Here is a 21,479-nt window from a genome sequence, read left to right as displayed (position 1 = left end):
AGTATTTACTCTCTGTATTATTCACCCTGAGTCATCGCAGCAGAACTACACTCTAGATCGTGGGTCTCAAACTCGCGGCCTGCGGGCCAATTGTGGCCCTCGTGACGATATTTTGTGGCCCCCACCTTGATATGAAAGTTAAATGTGAGTTTTATATGAATGGTACTTTACCGTGTTGTGTGTGGAAGGTCCCTTTAATTACTTTTTTTGGTAATTTTGTGTCTTTTTTTGATAATTTTGTGTCTTTTTTAATAATTGTGTGTCTTTTTTAATAATTTTGTGTCTTTTTTGGTAATTTTGTGTCTTTTTTTAGTAATTTTGTGTCTCTTTTAGTAATTTTGTGTCTTTTTTAATAATTTTGTGTCTTTTTTTTTTGTCATTTGTGTCTTTTTTAATGATTTTGTGTCTTTTTTGGTAATTTTGTGTCTCTTTTAGTAATTTTGCATGATTTTCCTTCATATGCTTTCTTTCTTTCTGTGTCTTGTGTGCATTGAGCAGCTAAGGGCCGCATGGTGTGTGACCCGCTGTGTTCGGACTCGGGCTGTTGGGGTCCCGGCCCAGACCAGTGTCTCTCCTGCAGACACTTCAGCCGTGGACGCACCTGCGTGGACACCTGCAACCTTTATCAAGGGTGAGTTATGCATGTGCATGCACACATTCACTGCAAAAAAAGAAAAGGCTGCTATGAAATGTCAGCTAATGTTGTGACCACAATTTTGAGTTAGCATTGATACGCTAATGGCTACTCTTGTAGCTGTAACAAGCAGCGCCGCTAGCTTTCGCTAATGACCAAATTTCACAACAAAGAAATAAGAGTTATCAGAACTATTGTCCCTTGTTGTGAACCCCAACTTAAAGATATAAGTAACAACAACTCACAAACTTGATTTTGAGCAGACAACTGGCTTCCTTTGTTGTGCTAACTTACATTATTGCCCTAAATGTCAATAATTTATATTTCCAAGTTTTACCAACTTAAATCACTGTTTTAGGCCAAAAAATACAAGTTGGCTTTTAATAAAAAAGACACAAATTGACCAAGAAAGACACAAAATGATCAAAAAAGACACAAAATGATCAAAATTATATGTAAAACTGACTAAAAAGACACAAAATTATCAAAAAAGACACAAAATTACAAAAAAATATCAAAAAAAAAACTAAAAGAGACACAAATTGACCAAAAAAGACACAAAATGACCATTAAAAAGACACAAGATGGCCTTAAAAGACACAAACTGACCAAAAAAATATGTAAAAATGACCACTAAAAAGACACAATGATGAAATGAAAAAATTAAAGCTGCCAGCAGCGATGAACTGACCTGAGCAGAGTGACCTGATGATTATTTGTTTCTTACCAAGATAAAAAAAAAAACGTTTTGTGTCTTTTTTGTGGTGTTTTTTTTTCTTTTTGTGTCTTTTTTTAGTGTTGTTTTTTTGTCTTTTTTTGGTCATTTTACGTCTTTTGTTTCTTTTTTGGTCATTTTATGTCTTTTTGTGTCTTTTTACATCTTCTTTTGGTCTCAAAATGACCAAAAAAGACCAAAAATGTACAAAAGAGACAAATTAAAGCTGCAAGCAGCAACGAACTGATCAGAGTGACAATGACAATGACAACATCCAGCCAGTTTCCTTATTGTGCTGTTGGCACATATTGTTATTATCAACATGGATCTCTGCTCCTCTCACCATGACTCTGCTGGGTCGACAATAAAAAAGCTTTCCAGAGATCAACAGGTTCAGCTCTGCTCCACGTCATCACACTGTACAGCATGGTCCGTCACAGACCTTGGAGATATGCAGTTAGTGCAATTTAAAGTGTTTCTCAGGTCTCCATGGTAACCAATGAGTGCTTTGGGAATTGATGGAGCAACCTGTGTGTCCCTCATGTCACCCAGCAAACCAGCAGAGAAAACACAGCACTGTGTCACTGCCAAGAGGAAATCTAATGGAGTCTACAGCACACACACATTCACACATGAACTCTACTGTTAGGAAACACACACTGCAAAAACTGGGTGTGTCTAAAAACAAGATAAAAACAGTAAATCTGAGGGAAATGATCTTGCTGCATGGACAGATAATTTACCTTGACAAGATTTCTCAAATTAAGATTATTAAATCTAGAAATAAGCATGTTGAACACTTAAAATAATAAATTAACTCTTAAAACGAGATAAATTAAAGCTGCCAGCAGCGATGAACTGGCCCGAACAGAGTGACCTGATGATTATTTGTTTCTTACCAAGATAAAAAAAAACTTTGACAGACACAAATAGACCAAAAAAGACACAACATTATCAAAAATATATGTAAAAATGACTAAAAAAGACACAAAATTACCAAAAATATATGTAAAAATGACTAAAAAAGACACAAATTGACCAAAAAAGACACAAAATGATGAAAAAATACAGAAAAATTACCCAAAATATATGTAAAAATGATTTAAAAAGACACAAATTGACCAAAAAAGACACAAAATGATCAAAAAAGACACAAAATTACCAAAAATATATGTAAAAAAAAATAAAAGAGACACAAATTGACCAAAAAAGACACAAAATGATAAAAAAAAGACACAAAATTACCAAAAATATATTTAGAAATGACTAAAAAAAGACACAGATTGACCAAAAAAGACACAAAATGATCAAAAAAGACACAAAATTACCAAAAATATATGTAAAAATGACTAAAAAAGACACAAATTGACCAAAAAAGACACAAAATGATAAAAAAAGACATAAAATTTACCCAAAATATATGTAAAAATGACTTAAAAAGACACAAATTGACCAAAAAAGACACAAAATGATACAAAAAGACATAAAATTTACCCAAAATATATGTAAAAATGACTTAAAAAGACACAAATTGACCAAAAAAAAGACACAAAATGATCAAAAAAGACACAAAATTACCAAAAATATATTTAGAAATGACTAAAAAAAGACACAGATTAACCAAAGAAGACACAAAATTACCAAAAATATATGTAAAAATGACTAAAAAAGGCACAAATTGAACAAAAAAGACGTGAAATGACCATTAAAAAGACACAATGATCAAATTAACTCTTAAAACCAGATAAATTAAAGCTGCCAGCAGTGATGAACTGGCCCGAGCAGAGTGACCTGATGATTATTTGTTTCTTACCAAGATAAAAAAAAACTTTGGATTTAGAAGTGTTCGATAATTTATCATGTTTTAAGAGTTAATTTCTTATTTTAAGCGTTCAACATGCTTATTTCTAGATTTAATAATCTTAGATAAGATATAATAAAATCTAAGATCATTTCCCTCAGATTTACTGTTTTTATCTTGTATTTAGACCCTTTTATTTTTTTGCAGTGCACTAGAAAGTTTAGTTTTAGTGTCTTCTGATCAGACTCAGACCTGTGACTGAACTTTTCCTTGTTCATTTTCTCCGGAGGTTGCAGTTTGGATTCAATAAAAAACGCTATAAAATTACATTATAATGCATCATCAGTTTTACAAATATGAGTGTTGTTAACTTTAGTGACGGTTAACAAACCTTGTGCAGCACCCGGCATGCTGCTGGGGTTTTTAATCAGAAAGTGTTTCCCTCCTCTAGTTCTCTTCTGATAAAATAATGACTGGTGTTGTGCTTTAATAAGTGACCTTGTTAACTTGTGACTCAGCTCAATGTGTCGTGGTTGCGGAAGCTCTAATTTACTGCCAGAAACTATGGACGCATTGAGAGTCTCCAGTTAAAAAAGGTGACTCTTTGTGTATTTTGAAAAGCGCTATATAAAACCGATGCATTATTATTATTATTATTACTTCTATAGCGGTACAGAAATATTTAGAAAAGGTTTTTAAATCTGTCAGTATAGATGTTAACATAAAATGTTTACATTTGTATTCAAATAAGGCCACTGGATGTGAAAAAAACAAGTCAGAATGACAGCAAATTTGGAACAACACATAAAGTTGAGGAGTGAACAAACTGAACGTGGACCATTTTATTTTTTGGAACATGAACTTCAAAATTCAAATTTGTGAATGATGAACGTGAACTGAAGTGAATTTAACTCTAGAACAGGGGTCTCAAACTCAAATTACCTGGGGGCCGCTGGAGGCAGTATCAAAAGGATCAAAAAAAGACATTAATGACTAAAAAAAAGACACAAAATGACTGAAAAATCACTAAATTACTAAAGACACATAATTACCAAAAAAGACACAAAATGACCAAAAAAGACACACAATTCTTAAAAAAGACACAAAATGACCCCAAAAAGACCCAAAATTAATAAAAAAAGACACAAAATGACCAAAAAAAGGACACAAAATAACAAAAAAAAGACACAAAATTACTAAAGAAAGAGACAAAATGACCAAAAAAGACATAAAATGGCAGAAAAAAGACACAAAATTACAAAAAAAAGACATAAAATGACAGAAAAAAACTAAATTACTTAAAGAAGATACAAAATGACCAAAAAAAGACACAGAATTATTTAAAAAACGACCAAAAAATATTTAAAAATACACAAAATTACCAAAAAAGATACAAAATTATTTAAAAAAGACAAACAATTATTTAAAAAATACACAAAATGATTAAAAAAAGACACAAAATTAACAAAAAAAGACACAGAATTATTTAAAAAAGACATAAAAATATTTTTAAAATACACAAAATTACCAAAAAAGACACAAAATTATTTTAAAAAGACGCAAAATTACCAAAAAACACACAAAATTATTTAAAAAAGACACAGAATTACCCAAAAAATGACACAAAATTACCAAAAAAATGACACAAAATTACCAAAAAAGACACAAATTTAGTAAAAAAAAGACACAAAATTATTAAAAAAGACACAAAATTACCAAAAAAAGACACAAAGTTATTAAAAAAGACACAAAATTACCAAAAAAAGACACTAAATTACCCAAAACAGTACTTAAAGGGACCTTCCACACACAGCACGGTAAAGTGCCATTCATATAAAACTCATATAAAAAGCGTCCCTGGTGGAGAATTCTTGCTCCTTCTTGGTCTTAATCCTCTGATTAAAGCAGAAACTCCACTAATGTTTCTGCTCCTTTAAAGTCATCCACATGGTGTGTTTGTGCAACAAGCTGCAGGTTCTCAGAGATCAAACTGATTCCTATATGAAGCTCTTGACAGCAGCAGCCCTGCAGGAGGAAAAGAAGCAGAGAAATGTGGTTCACTGATCAAATCAAGGACAAACATACAAACCTGAATCAACTCGTCCTATTCAGCTCTTAATGAGAGTGATGAAATTTAATAATTATCCATTGTTGGAAGACAACCTGCTCATCAAAACTTCAATCCCAGTTCAAGAACAGCCCGAGGCTCTTTGTTGCAGCTTTCAACTCCAGCAGTCATTTTCTGTTTACTGAGGATAATATTTAAGAGCTGCAGGGTGAAAAGAACAATTAAAGACGTGGTGGTAACTCTGGTGTAAAGGGCCCCCGCAGAGTCTCAGAGCAGCAGGGGGCCCCTGACTTTAGATTCATTCCTCTGCTCATAGAGACGGTGAGGGGACCTGCTCCCCCGGGGAGAATTATTAATAACCATTTACATGTCTCGGTTTTTGTCTCGCAGAAATGCTTGAAACATGCTTTCTCAAATTAAGATTATTAAATCTAGAAATAAGCATGTTGTACACTTAAAATAAGGAAATAACTCTTAAAACCAGATAAATTAAAGCTGCCAGCAGTGATGAACTGGCCCGAGCAGAGTGACCTGATGATTATTTGGTTCTTACCAAGATAAAAAAAAAACTTTTTGTGTCTTTTTTGTGGTGTTTTTTTTTCTTTTTGTCTTTTTTTGGTGGGGGTTTTGTCTTTTTGTGGGGGTTTTTTGGGTGATTTTACGTCATTTTACGTTGTGTCTTTTTTTGTGTTTACATTCGTCTTTTTATGTCTTTTCTGGTCATTTTATGTCTTTTTTTATATCTTTTTGTGTCTTTTTTGTCTTTTTTGTGTCTTTTTGTGTCTTTTTGTGTGTTTTTGTGTCTTTTTTTTTCTTTTTTGTGTCTTTTTTTCTGTTGTCTTTTTGTGTGTTTTTTGATCATTTTGTGTCTTTTTACATCTTCTTTTGGTCACAAAATGACCAAAAAAGACAAAAAATGTACAAAAGAGACACATTCTGTGGGTTTTTTTAGGTAATTCTGTCTTCTCATTTTGTGTCTGTTGTGTCTTTTTTATTCATTTTGTGTCTTTTTATGGTCATTTTGTGTGTGTTTTTTGGTCATTGTGTGTGTTTTTTGGTAATGTTGTGTCTTTTAAGTCATTTTGTGTCTTTTTTAGTCCTTTAGTCCAACATAAAATGTGATTTTGAATCTTTTTTTTTTACTTTCAAAACACTATCATGCTCAATAAAGAATTTGAAATGTTGCAAATGTGACCAAAGGTGTCAAATCTAACATATAAGAGGGTTCCATCCAGTTCTATCATTTTCTACTAAATCTATTTGAGCTTGTCTCCAGTTTTACTTGGTATATCATCATCAAACTGAAACTGGCCTCATGGAGTTTACAGCCAGAACTTTAGAGGTAAATTTACAGTAGGGCTCCACGCTGCTTTGTTTTCTAGTCTGATGGAGGCAACAAGTCTGGATTATTTGGAGCTTTTGGACACTCCACAGGGTTAACTTTAGTGATAAAAAGAGTCTTTGGTGGCCCCATTGAAGAGGACTGAGGAGGACCAGAGGTGCTGTTAGGGCAGGGGGGCTAGGCGTGTCACTGCGTGTCACAGTCACTGCTTGCGCACGGGGCCACGCCCTGCCTACCTGTCCACCTGCACAGAGCACCACCCACCACCACCCACCACCCACCACCCACCAATCACAGAGAGAGCTTCACTGAATGCAGCCCCACCCAGCACGGCCACACTGTGTGTCTCATCACTTGTTCTTTCAATGTTTCATCACTGTTTGTGCCTTTGTTTGGTAGAAATCCAGCAACATTATTAACCCTGTGGAGTGTCCAAAAGCTCCAAATAATCCAGACTTGTTGCCTCCATCCAGACTAGAAAACAAAGCAGCGTGGAGCCCTACTGTAAATTTACCTCTAAAGTTCTGGCTGTAAACTCCATGAGGCCAGTTTCAGTTTGATGATGATATACCAAGTAAAACTGGAGACAAGCTCAAATAGATTTAGTATCAAATGATAGAACTGGATGGAACCCTCTTATATGTTAGATTTGACACCTTTGTTCACATTTGCAACATTTACAATTCTTTATTGAGCATGATAGTGTTTTGAAAGTAAAAAAAAGATTCAAAATCACATTTTATGTTGGACTAAAGGACTAAAAAAAGACACAAAATGACAAAAAAGACACAAAATGACAGAAAAAACACTAAATAACTTTAAAAAAAGAAACAAAAGGACCAAAAAAAGACACATAATCATTTTAAAAAAGAGACAAAATTACCAATAAAAGACACAGAATTACCCAAAAAAGACACAAAATGGCCAAAAAAGATACAAAATTACAAAAAAAAGACACAAAATCATTTTAAAAAAGACACAAAATTACCAATAAAAGACACAGAATTACCAAAAAAAAAAACCTCACAAAACGACTAAAACACTTTAACACAGTGGAGACAGAGCTGATTTCCAAAATGATTTGGCGACCCCCAGAAATCATCTCGCGACCCCAATTGGGGTCTCGACCCCAAGGTTGAGAATAGCTGTGTTAAGGGTCAAAGATACAGCAACACATTGAATAATAAACCTTATAAATATTATAATAAAAGACTTTGATGGACACAAAAAGACCAAAAAAAAGACACAAAATTACCAAAAAAGGACACAAAAGACACAAAAAAGACACAAAAAGAGTATATCTCTTTTGGTGATTTTGTGTCTTTTTTGTGTCTCTTTTGGTCATTTTGTGTCATTTTTGGTCATTTTGTTTCCTTTTTTGGTCATTTTGTGTCTGTTCTTGGTCATTTTGTTTCTTTTTCTGGTCATTTTGTGTCTTTTTTAATCATTTTGTTTCCTTTTTTTGGTCATTTTGTTCCCTTTTATTGGTCATTTTGTGTCTTTTTCGGGTGATCTGAACTGTGCGTGTGAGATTTCTGTTCAGTGAGACAACCTGCATGTTAAATTGACGGTCGCGACTCAAAAAGGTCTAGAACTTCTGCCTGAACAGACAGAAAGGCGGGAGCCAGCAGAACATCATGCTCCAGCTATAAGTCTGACGTGTCAGGATATCTTCCAGCTCCACTGCAGCCTTTATTATTTCAACCGCCACACACCCAGACAAAGGCTTCCCTCCCCTGCCTCCTGGAAGGTTTTATGAAGGCCAGATGAAGCATAATTAATACTAATTTGATTTAGATCCCACTGGGCCACCGACGACATTTTTTTTTTCCACTGCTGAGATGGAACATTCTGTTTTTTTCCCTCCTGACCAGAAAAGAACGAGCCAGAAGTCGTTCTCCTTGTCCTGTAGTGACAAAGGCAAAGTGCCAACTCAGCCGCGCTGTGGTCAGATTTAATGACTTTTTGAGGCCACTCTGGTGTTCTACTATTATAAGGGGATTTCAGAAATTGAATAACAAGGCACTTAATTTAATAGATTTTTGAAAGCGTTGCACCCCTCGCAGGTATACTGGCCCTTCCAACGGCCCCGACCCCCTGCATGGTGGTTTCACTGTTACAGTCAGCTAATTAGCCAAGATGCATGTGTATATCTCCGTGTGCATTTGATGAATACAGAGTCCCCACAAAGGTAGAAGGACAAGAATGTGTGTGTGTGTGTGTGTGTGTGTGTGTCTTGTACGTCCCACATAGTGGGGACCGGAACACGTTTTTAAACGACAGAGTGAGGACATTTCGGCCGGTCCTCACTTCTTTAAAGGCTTTTTTGAGATTTCAGACCTTGTTTTAGGGTTAAAGGCTATAATCAGGTTTATGTTAGGGTTAGGGTTGGGCATTTAGTTGTCATGGTGACGGTTAAGGGTTAATTAAGGGGCTCGGGAACAAAGTTATTATAGTTAACGAAAACAAAACGAAATAACGAGAACTAGAATTGAAAAAACATTTTCGTTAACTGAAATGAAAATAAAAATACGAGTTTTTGAACTAACTGAAACTGTATTGTGTGGTTACAAAACTAACTGAAACTAACTAAAATTATAGTGAAAATGTCCTTCGTTTTCGTCTTTGTCAACTTTTTGAAGATGGATCAGACAAAGGAAATAAAGGCAAAATTTACTGTAACCTCTTTTAATCTCCCACCCAACAAATACCCCATTACAAAAAAACTACAACTAACACTTAAACTAATAAAAACGAAAAAAAAAAAAATGAATGCTTAACAAAAACTAGCAAACTCGCTCTAAAAACTAATTCAAATTAACTGAATGATTAGATCAAGTGATACAGAGGCGATCTCATTCTCATAAAGTGTTTTCTACACTATGTAACATGTCAACATGTTATTGTTCTTCTTCACTAAAACTGTTTCACTTCCCTGTATCACTCTCTGTCTGTCCTCCTGTCCTCCTGTCTGTCCCTCTGTCTGTCTCTGTCTGTCCCTCTGTCTGTCTCTGTCTGTCCCTCTGTCTGTCCCTGTCCTCCTCTCAGGGACATCAGGGAGTACGCCAACGGCTCGGTGTGTGTGGAGTGTGATGGTCAGTGTGAGCGAGCTGACGACGACTCTCTGACCTGCAACGGTCCGGTAAGTTCACTGCTGCTGTAAACAATATGACAACAACAGTCATTGTGAAGCATTTATCTCACATACAGTAACAACTTAATGTAGACAGGATATTATAAAGGTTGCTGTGTTTTGTGGTTTGTTTATATTTGCTGTTTACTATTCATTGAAGAGGAATATCATTTAAATGAATAACAAAAAAGTGGCGTGATTTCATCATTGAAGGATGAAATTAAAAAATTGTAAATAAAATATCGTAAATCAAGGAATAGTACAAAAGTTTTGAAAACGCTAATTTTTACTGTAAAGGTAAATTAAGTAAAATTAAAGGAAGAATACCATATTGTACACAATAAACCTCAATAAACCTAGTCATAGACACTTTTAATTACCATAAATCAAATAATAGCCCAAAACTTTTAACTTTTACTGTCATAAACTGTAGGAAACACACAGTTTTGCTGCGAAAATAAAACATACTCATGTAATTAACAACAGTAATAATCTCATTTAATGGAGAAATACCATGATGTGTGAATGAATGACACAATTACCCTAAAAATAACGGGATTATTCAGTCTGAATTGCAGTTTTTGCTGACATTTACATTCAAATTTAGAGTAGAAACCCCACTCACTGTAATTTTTATGGTGAAGTTGTGGCAACCACAGTTGCTGGTATTTTACTGTAAATTAAACAGATTATTTTTTTTACAGTGTAGCTCAAGATTCTGACACATAGATATGGAAAAACAGAATAACGAATATGAAAAAATCTGAAATATACATACATTCTATACACATTATATACATACATTTCTATTATTTGGCATTTATTATTAATATATATTTTTTGTGTTTGTTTGTTTTCCTGAGAGTACTTTGTAACTGCTGCAACCAGTTTAGCTACATCTATTTCTTGGCCAGGTACACTGATTTAGACAGGCCATAAAGACATTTTTATAGGTGGTGCAATTGCATTTAAAGCCTATTTAAATAGGCAAGTAAACATGAGACACATCCACTTAAATTTGCTTCAAGGGGGTCCTTAAGAATTTTCATTCATGCATATTGTTTTAATAATCAACAAGTTCTGGCAACCACAGCTGCTGATATTTTACCGTAAATTAAACAGATTATTATTTACAGTGTACAGTCTCATCTGTTTTGAAGCTGGAAGCTACGGAGCCAAGGCTACTCTAGTTTATAATGTGATGGTAAAAAGCAAGCAAACATTAAGAGGATTTGTAAATTATAAGAAAAACCAACATGATTCATTTTATTTTTAAGAGATTGATATTGCTCATGTTACCAAAAAATCCCAGAAAAATCACTAAATTTGAAGGTAGATCCAGCTGAAAGGGTGAAATAGTTGTTTTTTTCGGTGTTGAGCCCTAAATAAAAGAGTTCCAGGCTTTATATTTACTTCACTCACCACAAAGAGAAGGACTCAGAGCTGCAGACGTTCCCTGTGGTCATCTCAGACGGTGATTAATTATTGTATTAGCAGTCAACGTGCCTTTCAGCTGCGCCATCGATTATGTCTCATGTTAAGAGTCAAAGGTAAAAGTGATTGTTTTGGCGAAGATCAGCAGTATTTTGCATGCTAATTAGCAGTGGCTTTGTATTCAGGACATGCACATATAAATCTGACTTTTTTTTTTACGTTAACCATCAAAAATTATTCAGGGTCAGCCTTTTCTACAGTTGATCTATTTGTGTTTTTATGCTCTTTAATTCAGTTTAAACAGCCCGAAATCACAGATTTACCTCAGAGAGCTTTAAAATATAATATAAGATAGTAGATAATGTAGATAATGTATAATGTAGATAATTCTACTCCTTAAAGAATTGTCACTAGCACTTATTGATGCACTAATAGCTCTTTTTGCACTATACCTTCATCGTTTGCTTTTGTTCTTCCTGTAAGTCGCTTTGGATAAAAGCGTCTGCTAAATGACTAAATGTAAATGTAAAAAGCATATCTTTCACCCTCACTTTAGATAATAATAATAATAACTTTATTTATATAGCACCTTTCAAAAACAAGCTACAAGGTGCTGTACAACAGAAATAAAACATATCAAATACAATTCATACTGACAACAACAAAATAAAACAACAAGAAGAAAATACATTGGACAAAAAATTTAAAATCACCAATCACAAGGTAATCATACAACAATAATAAAAAAAGGAAATTAAGATGAGGAAAAACTTCAAAAAAACAAACTTTTGCATTGCACAAGGCCTTACACAAGCATAGGAACTCTTTGAAATAGTGTTTGGTAGCAGCTGTACATTAGAAAAAAAGCAAAAGTGGAAAAGAAAATCCCTGACCTTCATGTCTGTGCACCCACAGACACATGAGGCCCCTGACCCTGCGCTTTCTCTTAAAATCTTATCTGGCCGTTTGATAGAGAGGGATGATTTGCGACAGATGCGAGCCAGAGGGGCCATGTGCTGTCTTTTGTGTCCCATCACACCCTTCATCACTTGGTCCAGTATAGTTTAGAAGTGCACTGCAAAAAAGCCAACTTGTATTTTTTGGCCTACAACAGTGATTTAAGTTGGTAAAACCTGGAAATATAAATTATTGACATTTAGGGCAATAATGTAAGTTAGCACAACAAAGGAAGCCAGTTGTCTGCTCAAAAACAAGTTTGTGAGTTGTTGTTACTTATATCTTTAAGTTGGGGTTCACAACAAGGGACAATAGTTCTGCTAACTCTTATTTCTTTGTTGTGAAATGCGGGAAAGCGGTGAAATTCGGTCATTAGCAAAAGCTAGCGGCTAACTGATGCTAGCGGCTAACTGATGCTAGCGGCTAACTGATGCTGGCGGCTAACTGATGCTAGCGGCTAACTGATGCTGGCGGCTAACTGATGCTAGCGGCTAACTGATGCTAGCGGCTAACTGATGCTAGCGGCTAACTGATGCTGGCGGCTAACTGATGCTAGCGGCTAACTGATGCTAGCGGCGCTGCTTGTTACAGCTACAAGAGTAGCCATTAGCGTATCAATGCTAACTCAAAATTGTGGTCGCAATATTAGCTGACAAGTTATTACAATGTAAATTATAAGTTAGTGCAACTTACAGTTGAGTTGACAAAATTCAGAATTCAGAGTTAAGCAAACTAAAAAACAAAACTTAAAATATTTAGTTTAATTGTCCAACTTAAAATTTTATCGAAGTTTGTTGCCTTGAAATTTTGAGTTCGCCCAACTTTTCTTTTTTTGTAGTGTAGTTGTTTTTCCAAACTACTGGAGTGTTTTTGCGTGCAAGTGTGCAAACATGGGAAGCAGAGAGAGGCCTGAGCTGGTTGTTGGTTGTTGGTTGTTGGGTTCAGACGAGCGTGTTTGTTGTTGTTTTTGGAGGAGTTTCGTTGGTTTGATTGTCTCGGCTGTCAGCTTGATACCTGGCAACCCCGATGCCCGACTTCTTAGAGACGGGATGAGAAGGTGGGGGCTAAAAAGAGAATAAAATAGTGCAGAAACCTGAAGCTCAATTCCAGGAGTTTGAGAAAAAAGGCAGTCAAGGTATTTTGTAATGATTTTCATAAGCAGATATATTCATTTATCTCAAGAAGTTAATTAGAAAATGTTTCAGGATTCGTATATCAAAGTTTAGATATGTGTGACTTTCTATATGACTTTCAACAGCTGTTTGAAAAAAGGTCTTTATTCTAGTACCATATCATTTCCATGTACAAGTACTGTGCAGTACTTCAGTCTGTGTGTGTGTGTGTGTGTGTGTGTGCGCATTGCATTAATGATGTGTCCTCAAAAAGATAGAAGTACAAGAATGCGTGTTTGTGTCTTCTCGTTCTTCCTACATAGTGGCTTTAACCAGCAAACTGAGGACATTTTTTCTTTAAAGGCCTGTTTGAGGGTTAAGACTTGATTTTAAGGTAATGCATTTGATGAATACATAGTCCTCCCAAAGATAGAAGGACAAGAATGTGTGTGTGTGTGTGTGTGTGTGTGTGTGTGTGTGTGTGTGTGTGTGTGTTCTTGTACTTCCTACATAGTGAGGACCAGAACACGTTTTTAACCAACAGAGTGAGGACATTTTTGCAAAGTGATGTTTTAAGGGTTAAAGGTTACATGATAATGATAATTAACTGAAACTGTATTGTGTGGTTACAAAACTAACTAAAATTATAGTGAAAATGTCCTTCATTTCCGTCTTTGTCAACTTTTTTCATACACGATGAAGATGGATAAGACAAAGGAAATAAAGGCAAAATTTACTGTCACCTCTTTTAAGTGTTTTAAATTAAACTAATACAAACTAAACTAAAACTAAAGCATTTAAAATAAATAAATACGAAACTAAAGCTAGCAAACTCACTAAAAATTTATTAAAACAAACGACAAAATTAAAACTAAAACTAATGAAAAATCCAAAACTATTACAACCTTGCAAGGGAATTCACTGTTCCAATGAGGGTCCTCACAAAGATAGACGTACAAGAGTGTGTGTGTGTGTGTGTGTGTGTGTGACTTGTCAAGCTGTGTATAATGGAAATGTCCCAGGGTAACTTGTTGCACCACAAATGGATTACAGCAATCATGTTATGGCCACAGAGCCCATAGCAATTACATTAGAGCTTACACACAGTGATTTGATAGAACTAATGCCCTCTGCGGAGAGAGATGGGAGATATGACTATAGCCATGAATACATATGTGTTATGGACAAAATGGGCGATAATAGTAGCTCTGGAGTAGTCGCTGCTATTGATCAACGATACATCATTTCATCTGCGGCGAACACGTCTATTACTGAGCAACCACGCTTCTTTACATCTCACTACAGGCCGTTCAGCTCAAGTATACAACTGAATAAACGATTTGACAGACTGCATGTATTCACCGCTTGTAATAAGTCTTTAATACTCTGTAAAGGCTACACTGCAACAACAAAAACAAACTAGATAAAACTAAATAATTTTGATTGTTTTTATTTTGCTGGAAATCCACAAATTAGAAAAAAACAAGCAAACAAAAACATCCAATGTGGTGCAATTTGGTGTCAGTTTACTCCATGTCTACTACAGTAATACTGTATTAACACACTTTACTTTGTAAATAAATCCTACAGTATCTGATAACTGATCATGTGTTGAGAAAGATAATTCTTAGCCCTTTTCCACTGACATGTAAATTAATCTGTCTCGGTTTGAGAACCATTCTGAGCATTTTGGCCAAAAACAACCCAAAAAGTTCTTAGCTGAAACCAAAAATAGCAGGTTAACTTCACCTTAAGGCAGGGATGGGCAACTGGAGGCCCGGGGGCCACATACGGCCCGCACCCTCACTTAAACTACTACAACTACATGCATTTGAGCATGAAATCTGAAAAGTGCAGTGTAAAAATGCACAAAATTACTTCTTGCAATTAATGTTGGTCTGCTGTTTTTGCACTGAAAACAACAGAAATCACAATAAGTGGTTATTTGCATTTGAGCATGAAATATGTTAAGTTACTGCACTGTAAACATATTTAAAATTGCAGTTTCATCATATCTGGTTAAGTGTACGCTCCCATATGTGGCCCTGTGGTAGTGAACATTAAAAACTGTGGCCCCCTGCAGCATTTAAGTTGCCCATCCCTGCCTTAAGTAATAGCCACAGTGGAAATATCATATTCTACAGGTTGGAAAAGAAAAGATGGACTCTTTGTACATTATTATCTTAAATAAAAATATATATGTTGTGCTATCTTGCTAATAGAGTTTACTTGAACTTACAGTTGTACATTGTGCAACACCGTCTGAATATGACACTTAATTATAATGTCATCAATGCCAAAACAAAACATGGGTTATATCACTTGATAGCACCAAGGATCCTCCTGTTTCTTCTATAATATTGACCCTGTGCTAAATAAAAACAATCTAGCCGAAACACACATTTACATGCAATCAAACACTCCGAGGCCTAAACTGCTGCTTTGATTGTGAACCATATGATAACTATGATACATGTGAATGTCCTGGAGTGGCTATCTTCTCTTTATGACCACTGAATTAAATTGCCCACTGTCATATTCATAGCCTCTATCACATCCATCTCTTCCCTATTTGTCCCACTGTTTCTTTTCTACCTCCTCTCCTCTTTCTCCGTCTTTTATCATTAATGCTTAAAATTATTTTTGTGGCGTAGAGTGGGAGTATATTTAAGGACTCCAGCAGGTATACAGCAGCCGTGTGTATTATATCATGGTAAAATATCTTGTAAATCTTCCCTGATGTGCCTGATCGTGCCTTGAAAAGCCTTTTATGTGGCTGCCTGGTAAAAGTCTCGACTATAAGCTCTGACACCGTAAAGATTAATCGCCGATCCTCCTGAGATGCTGCTGCTGCTGGCGCATAAATGGGAAGAGGAAGAGAGATAGAAGATAGATTGAAATATTCATTTACACACACAAATCCGACAACATCACACACACAATCTTTGGTGTTAAGCGCACAAGCAGACCAATTTAAATTTACAGCAGGGTACTTTAGTGGCAGCGCTGTGCATCCCTGTCACATCTCACCGTCCCAACGCCCTGCTGGACCAAACACTGTTTGTTTGCTCTGTCACATAATTTAGCTTGCTGATGAGATGGGGCTGTGGGATACACACACACACACACACACACACATGCACACACACATGCACATACAAACGCACTAATAGCCACGGGTGGGAAGACACTCATAAAAGCGAAGTGCCAGGCTCGACGCTAAAGCCGGAGAGAGCAGAGAGACTTTCAATTTGCAAAATTATACCAGGGTGAATGCATGTTCACACACACACCAGCTACAAAGAATGCATGCAGAGGCATTAGTATACACAAACTCATGTATACACACACACACACACACACATACACGTGTATGCAAGCCCATGCACAAACACTACAAGCACCCGTACACACTCTTACACTTGCCAAAGGATAATTATCTGCCTTCCCTGTCATCTTTTACCTTGGTCGCCCCTTGTTTAGCAAGAACAATTTGTGTGTGTGTGTGTGTGTGTGTGAGTGTGTGTGTGTGTGTGTGTTCTTGTACTTCCTACATAGTGAGGACCAGGACATGTTTTAACCAACAGAGTGAGGACATTTTTGCAAAGTGAGGACATTTCGGCCGGTCCTCACTTCTTTAAAGGCTTTTTTGAGATTTCAGACATTTCATTTTCCTCTTTAAGGCAAAATTTACTGTGACCTCTTTTAATCTCCCACCCAACAAATACCCCATTACAAACTAAACTACAACTAATAAAAACTAAACTAAAACTAGCAAACTCACTCTAAAAACTAACTAAAACTAACTGAATTTAAAAAACAAAAATTAACAACAAAATTAAAACTGAAGCTAATGAAAAATCCAAAACTATTATAACCTTGCAAGGGAATTCACTGTTCCAATGGTGGTCCTCACAAAGGTAGAAGTACAAGAATGTGTGTGTGTGTGTGTGTGTGTGTGTTCTTGTACTTCTTACATAGTGAGGACCAGGACACGAGTTTAACCAACAGTGTGAGGACGTTTTTGCAAAGTGAGGACATTTCGCAAACTCACTCTAAAAACTAAAACTAACTGAATTTGAAAACAAAAATTCACAACAAAATTAAAACTAAAACTGATGAAAAATCATTATAATTGTGCTGCTTTTCAGTGTAATAATATTATATGTAATCCATCAGTCACAGGATAAATACCTTTTACCGCTAATACGTGTACTTTTACTGAAGTGAAACTCAGAATGCAGGACTTTTACTTGTAATGGAGAATGTTTACGTTGTTTTTTTAGTTCTCTTACTTTAGTTAAGGATCTTAATTCTTCTTCTGCGCTGCTTTGTGTTGCTGTGTGTGTGTGTGTGTTGTTTGTCAATGAGCTGCTCTTTAGGCCTGTTGATGATACGAGACCTGTCTGGGAGAGCTCTTCCTCTCCTCCCCCGCCTATATTAGCTCCATAAATCCTGTTCTAGGCGGATTGTTATGGTCATTGTGTGCGCTGTGAGCGATGGTTATTATCTGCTGCTCCGCTCACACTGCTTTATGCGTCTCGTCTGCTCTCCCCCTCCTCTTCCTCTTCCTCTCTCTCTCTCACTCAACCACTTCCTCTTATTACTCTACAGTACACCTTTTTCACTTTTCACCTTCTGTCTTTTGCTCCTTGTTATCTCTCTTTCACTCGCAAGCGTTCACTGCAACACAAGCACAACAATTTAATCCATAAAGCTGCTAAGAAACCTGCACTTGGCAAGTTATTGATGTAGGAATATGTCCATCAATCAGTCTGCATTACAAACCAAACCTACGGCAGATATTTCATGCCCCAAATTTTATGACAACACAGATTTGTCCTTTATGCCCAGCCTCATGGTGTCTGGTGTAGTTACTGTATATCAGGGGTCTCAAACTCAAATTACCTGGGGGTCGCTGGAGGCAGTATCAAAATGACCCAAAAAAGATACAAAATGACAAAAAAAGACACAGAATTACAAAAAAAAATCACAAAATTACCAAAAAAGACACAAAATGACCAAAAATTCACACAATTACTAAAAGAGATACAAAAATATTTAAAAAAAGACACAAAATTACCAAAAAAGACACAAAATGACTGAAAAAAAACACTAAATTACTTTAAAAAAGACACAAAGTTATTTAACAAAAAGACACAAAATGACAAAAAAAGATACAGAATTACCAAAAAAGACACAAAATTACCAAAAAAGACACACAATTATTAAAAAAAGACATAAAATTACCCAAAAAAGACACAAAATTACCAAAAAAAGGCACAAAATTACCAAAAAAAGAATTAAAGGGACCTTACACACACAACACAGTAAAGTGCCATTCATATAAATCTCACATTAAACTTTCATATCAAGGTGAGGGCCACAAAATATCATCACGAGGGCCACAATTGGCCCGCGGGCCACGAGTTTGAAACCCATGCTGTATATCCTCTGAACACACAGGAAGTTTGGAACCAAAAGTATAAAAGCTGTCACCTAAAGAGTCACCAGTAATAAGTGAAGAAACAAACAAAATAATAACAATAATTTCTGTCTCCACCTGTCATAAAAAAGTATCGAGGACATTCTGCCAATTGCCTCGAACTGCAAAGTTTCCAAGTGAAAACTTTGCATCCAAATAGTTGTCAATTAAGTTGAAGTTGTCATTCAGGTGCTTATGGATTCACAATTAAAATGTGCATCTGCTGTAAACTCAATATATTTTCTCCTCTCTCCCCACAGGGACCAGAACACTGTGTGAAATGCCTCCACTTTAAGGACGGTCCTAACTGTGTAGAGAAGTGTCCTGATGGGCTGCAAGGAGCCAACAGCTTCATCTTCAAGTACGCAGAAGCAAACAACGAATGTCACCCCTGCCACGTCAACTGCACCCAGGGGTGAGTACACGCTCAGGACAGCACTGATCACAGGTGGTGAACAAGACAGTTAATGAACAAAACGCTCAAATAAACTGTCATTAACCCTTAATAGGGCACTCATTGAAATACTTGCAAATTCCAAATTTCAACCCTAGAGAATATTGGAGGATATTACATACAGCCAGAATGTGTAAAAAAAAACATACTAAAATAATATTTTGAGAAAAAAGTTTGAGAGATTAAAGTGGCAAATCTAAGAGAAAAAAATGTGCAGATTTATGAGATTTAAAGTGGTGAATCTGGGAGAAAAAAGTTGCTTTTTCCCACTTTTTTCTCTTAAATCTGCAACTTTTTTTGCGCAGATTTGCCACTTTAATCCAGTAAATTTGCTACTTTTTTCTCGAAATATTACCTGAAGTAAAAAAAAGGGTTAACCCTTTTTACTAGAACTATATTTGGTAATTTCAGGTAATATTTCGAGAAAAAGGTAGCAAATTTACTGGATTAAAGTGGCAAATCTGCGCAAAAAAAGTTGCAGATTTACGAGAAAAAAGTGGGAAAAAAGCAACTTTTTTCTCACAGATTCACCACTTTAAATCTCATAAATCTGCAAAAAATGTTCTCGTAGATTTGCCACTTTAATCTCATAAACTTTTTTATCAAATAAAAGCTCCTTGGAACCAAACATCTTATCTGATACATTTCTACCATTTGTCCTCTTAGATAGTGTAGGAGGATGGTGCGTAATCATTAGAGAAATCTATTGGGAGATTGACTGACAAATACAGTCATGGAAAAATTATTAGACCACCCTTGTTTTCTTCAATTTCTTGTTCATTTTAATGCCTGGTACAACTAAAGGTACATTTGTTTGGACAAATATAATGATAACAACAAAAATAGCTCAAAAAAGTTAAATTTAAGAGCTGATATCTAGACATTTTCCATGTTTTTCTTGATAATGATTTTGGTTATTATGAAGAAAACCATGTTAAACGTCTAGATATCAGCTCTTAAATTAAACTCTTATCAGCTATTTTTGTTGTTATCATTATATTTGTCCAAACAAATGTACCTTTAGTTGTACCAGGCATTAAAATGAACAAAAAAAATTAAGAAAACAAGGGTGGTCTAATCATTTTTTCCATGACTGTAGATCACGTATCTTTTTTTTTGTTTAGTTTGGTCTTGGTTGTTTTTTGTTTTTTTCTATTTTATTTATTTATTTATTTATTTATTATTTATTATTTATTTATTTATTTATTTATTTATTTATTTATTTATTTATTTATTTATTAATTCATTTTTTTATTTTTTTAATCATTAATTTATTTATTTATTCATTCATTTATTTTTAATTTTTTCATTAATTCATTAATTTTTAATTTTTAATTTTTAATTTTATTTATTCATTTTTATTTATTTTCATTTATTTTTTCATTTTTTTTGTTTATCTATCTATCTTCCATTTCATTTTCATTATTATATTTTTATTGCCTTAATCTGTTTTTACTGTTTTTACTGCTGCAGCACCTGAATCCCCCCCTGAGGATCAATAAAGGAATATCTTATCTTATCTTATCTTATCCTATGTATAACAAATGTTTTACCTACACACCAACAAACTGATTTCCGTGTATCACACCCTGAACTGCCCACATTCAGCACAAATATCACCTTCTCAAGAGATGGTCGCCGGCTTTTGTGCCCTTCAGCACAATATTAGCTGTAATGCACCATAGAATCCAGTCAAACCTGCTCCGCTGGAGTCCAAGCTGCTGCACAAAAGAGACACGGTTTGTAGCCAGTTGTGAGAGTCCAGGGTACAGATACAGTGTATAAGTTTATTGCACTCGCTTGATTGGCTATTGTATAGAGCTACCATGTTAGTGATGAGCCAATCAGCCCTGCAGGTAGTCACCACATCACCAAGGCTCAAAAGAATCCCCCTGGGCCACTTCCTGCAGTGACTAACAGACTGTTCTTACTGAATCTTCTCATTCTGTCATTGTGAGTGCATTCGGTCTACAACCTGCAAACATTAAATAATAAGCCAACATCTTGCAAGATTAAACCTCTTTAGTCCAGGAGATTTTGGTTCAAATTTGTCAACTTCCTATGCATTCATTTCTGTCTCTGTTTAGCATCTTTCAGTCCGTCCTTACATCACATGCATGGCTCCTTTTTTCAGAAAATGACCAAAAAAAGACACAGAATTATTTTTGAAAGACACAAAATGACCCATATCTTTTACATCGATATATCGCCCAGCCCGAGTCAGAAATGTTCCCTTTAACCCTCTGGAGTCCAAAAAAGACACAAAAGGACAAAAAAAGAGACAAAATGACCAAAAAAAGACACAACAACAGAGACAAAATGACCAAAAAAGACACAAAGAAGA

At 35.3% G+C, this 21,479-nt stretch overlaps 1 protein-coding gene across 1 annotated transcript in view; it reads left to right on the top strand.

The window, feature by feature from the left end:
- The window catches only part of LOC131978699 (receptor tyrosine-protein kinase erbB-4-like), a 643,267-nt gene that overhangs the window by 488,968 nt on the left and 132,820 nt on the right, over nucleotides 1–21,479 (top strand). Inside the window, exons 13-15 of the mRNA XM_059342409.1 lie at nucleotides 499–631; nucleotides 9,609–9,702; nucleotides 18,942–19,096. Coding sequence (XP_059198392.1) covers nucleotides 499–631; nucleotides 9,609–9,702; nucleotides 18,942–19,096 — 382 coding nt within the window. The remainder of the gene's footprint in view (nucleotides 1–498; nucleotides 632–9,608; nucleotides 9,703–18,941; nucleotides 19,097–21,479) is intronic.

The sequence above is a fragment of the Centropristis striata genome, chromosome 10 (genome assembly GCF_030273125.1).
Source record: "Centropristis striata isolate RG_2023a ecotype Rhode Island chromosome 10, C.striata_1.0, whole genome shotgun sequence".
Lineage (NCBI taxonomy): Eukaryota > Metazoa > Chordata > Actinopteri > Perciformes > Serranidae > Centropristis > Centropristis striata.
Note: the sequence above shows the minus strand (reverse complement) of the source record. Positions and strands in the feature narration are given on the sequence as shown.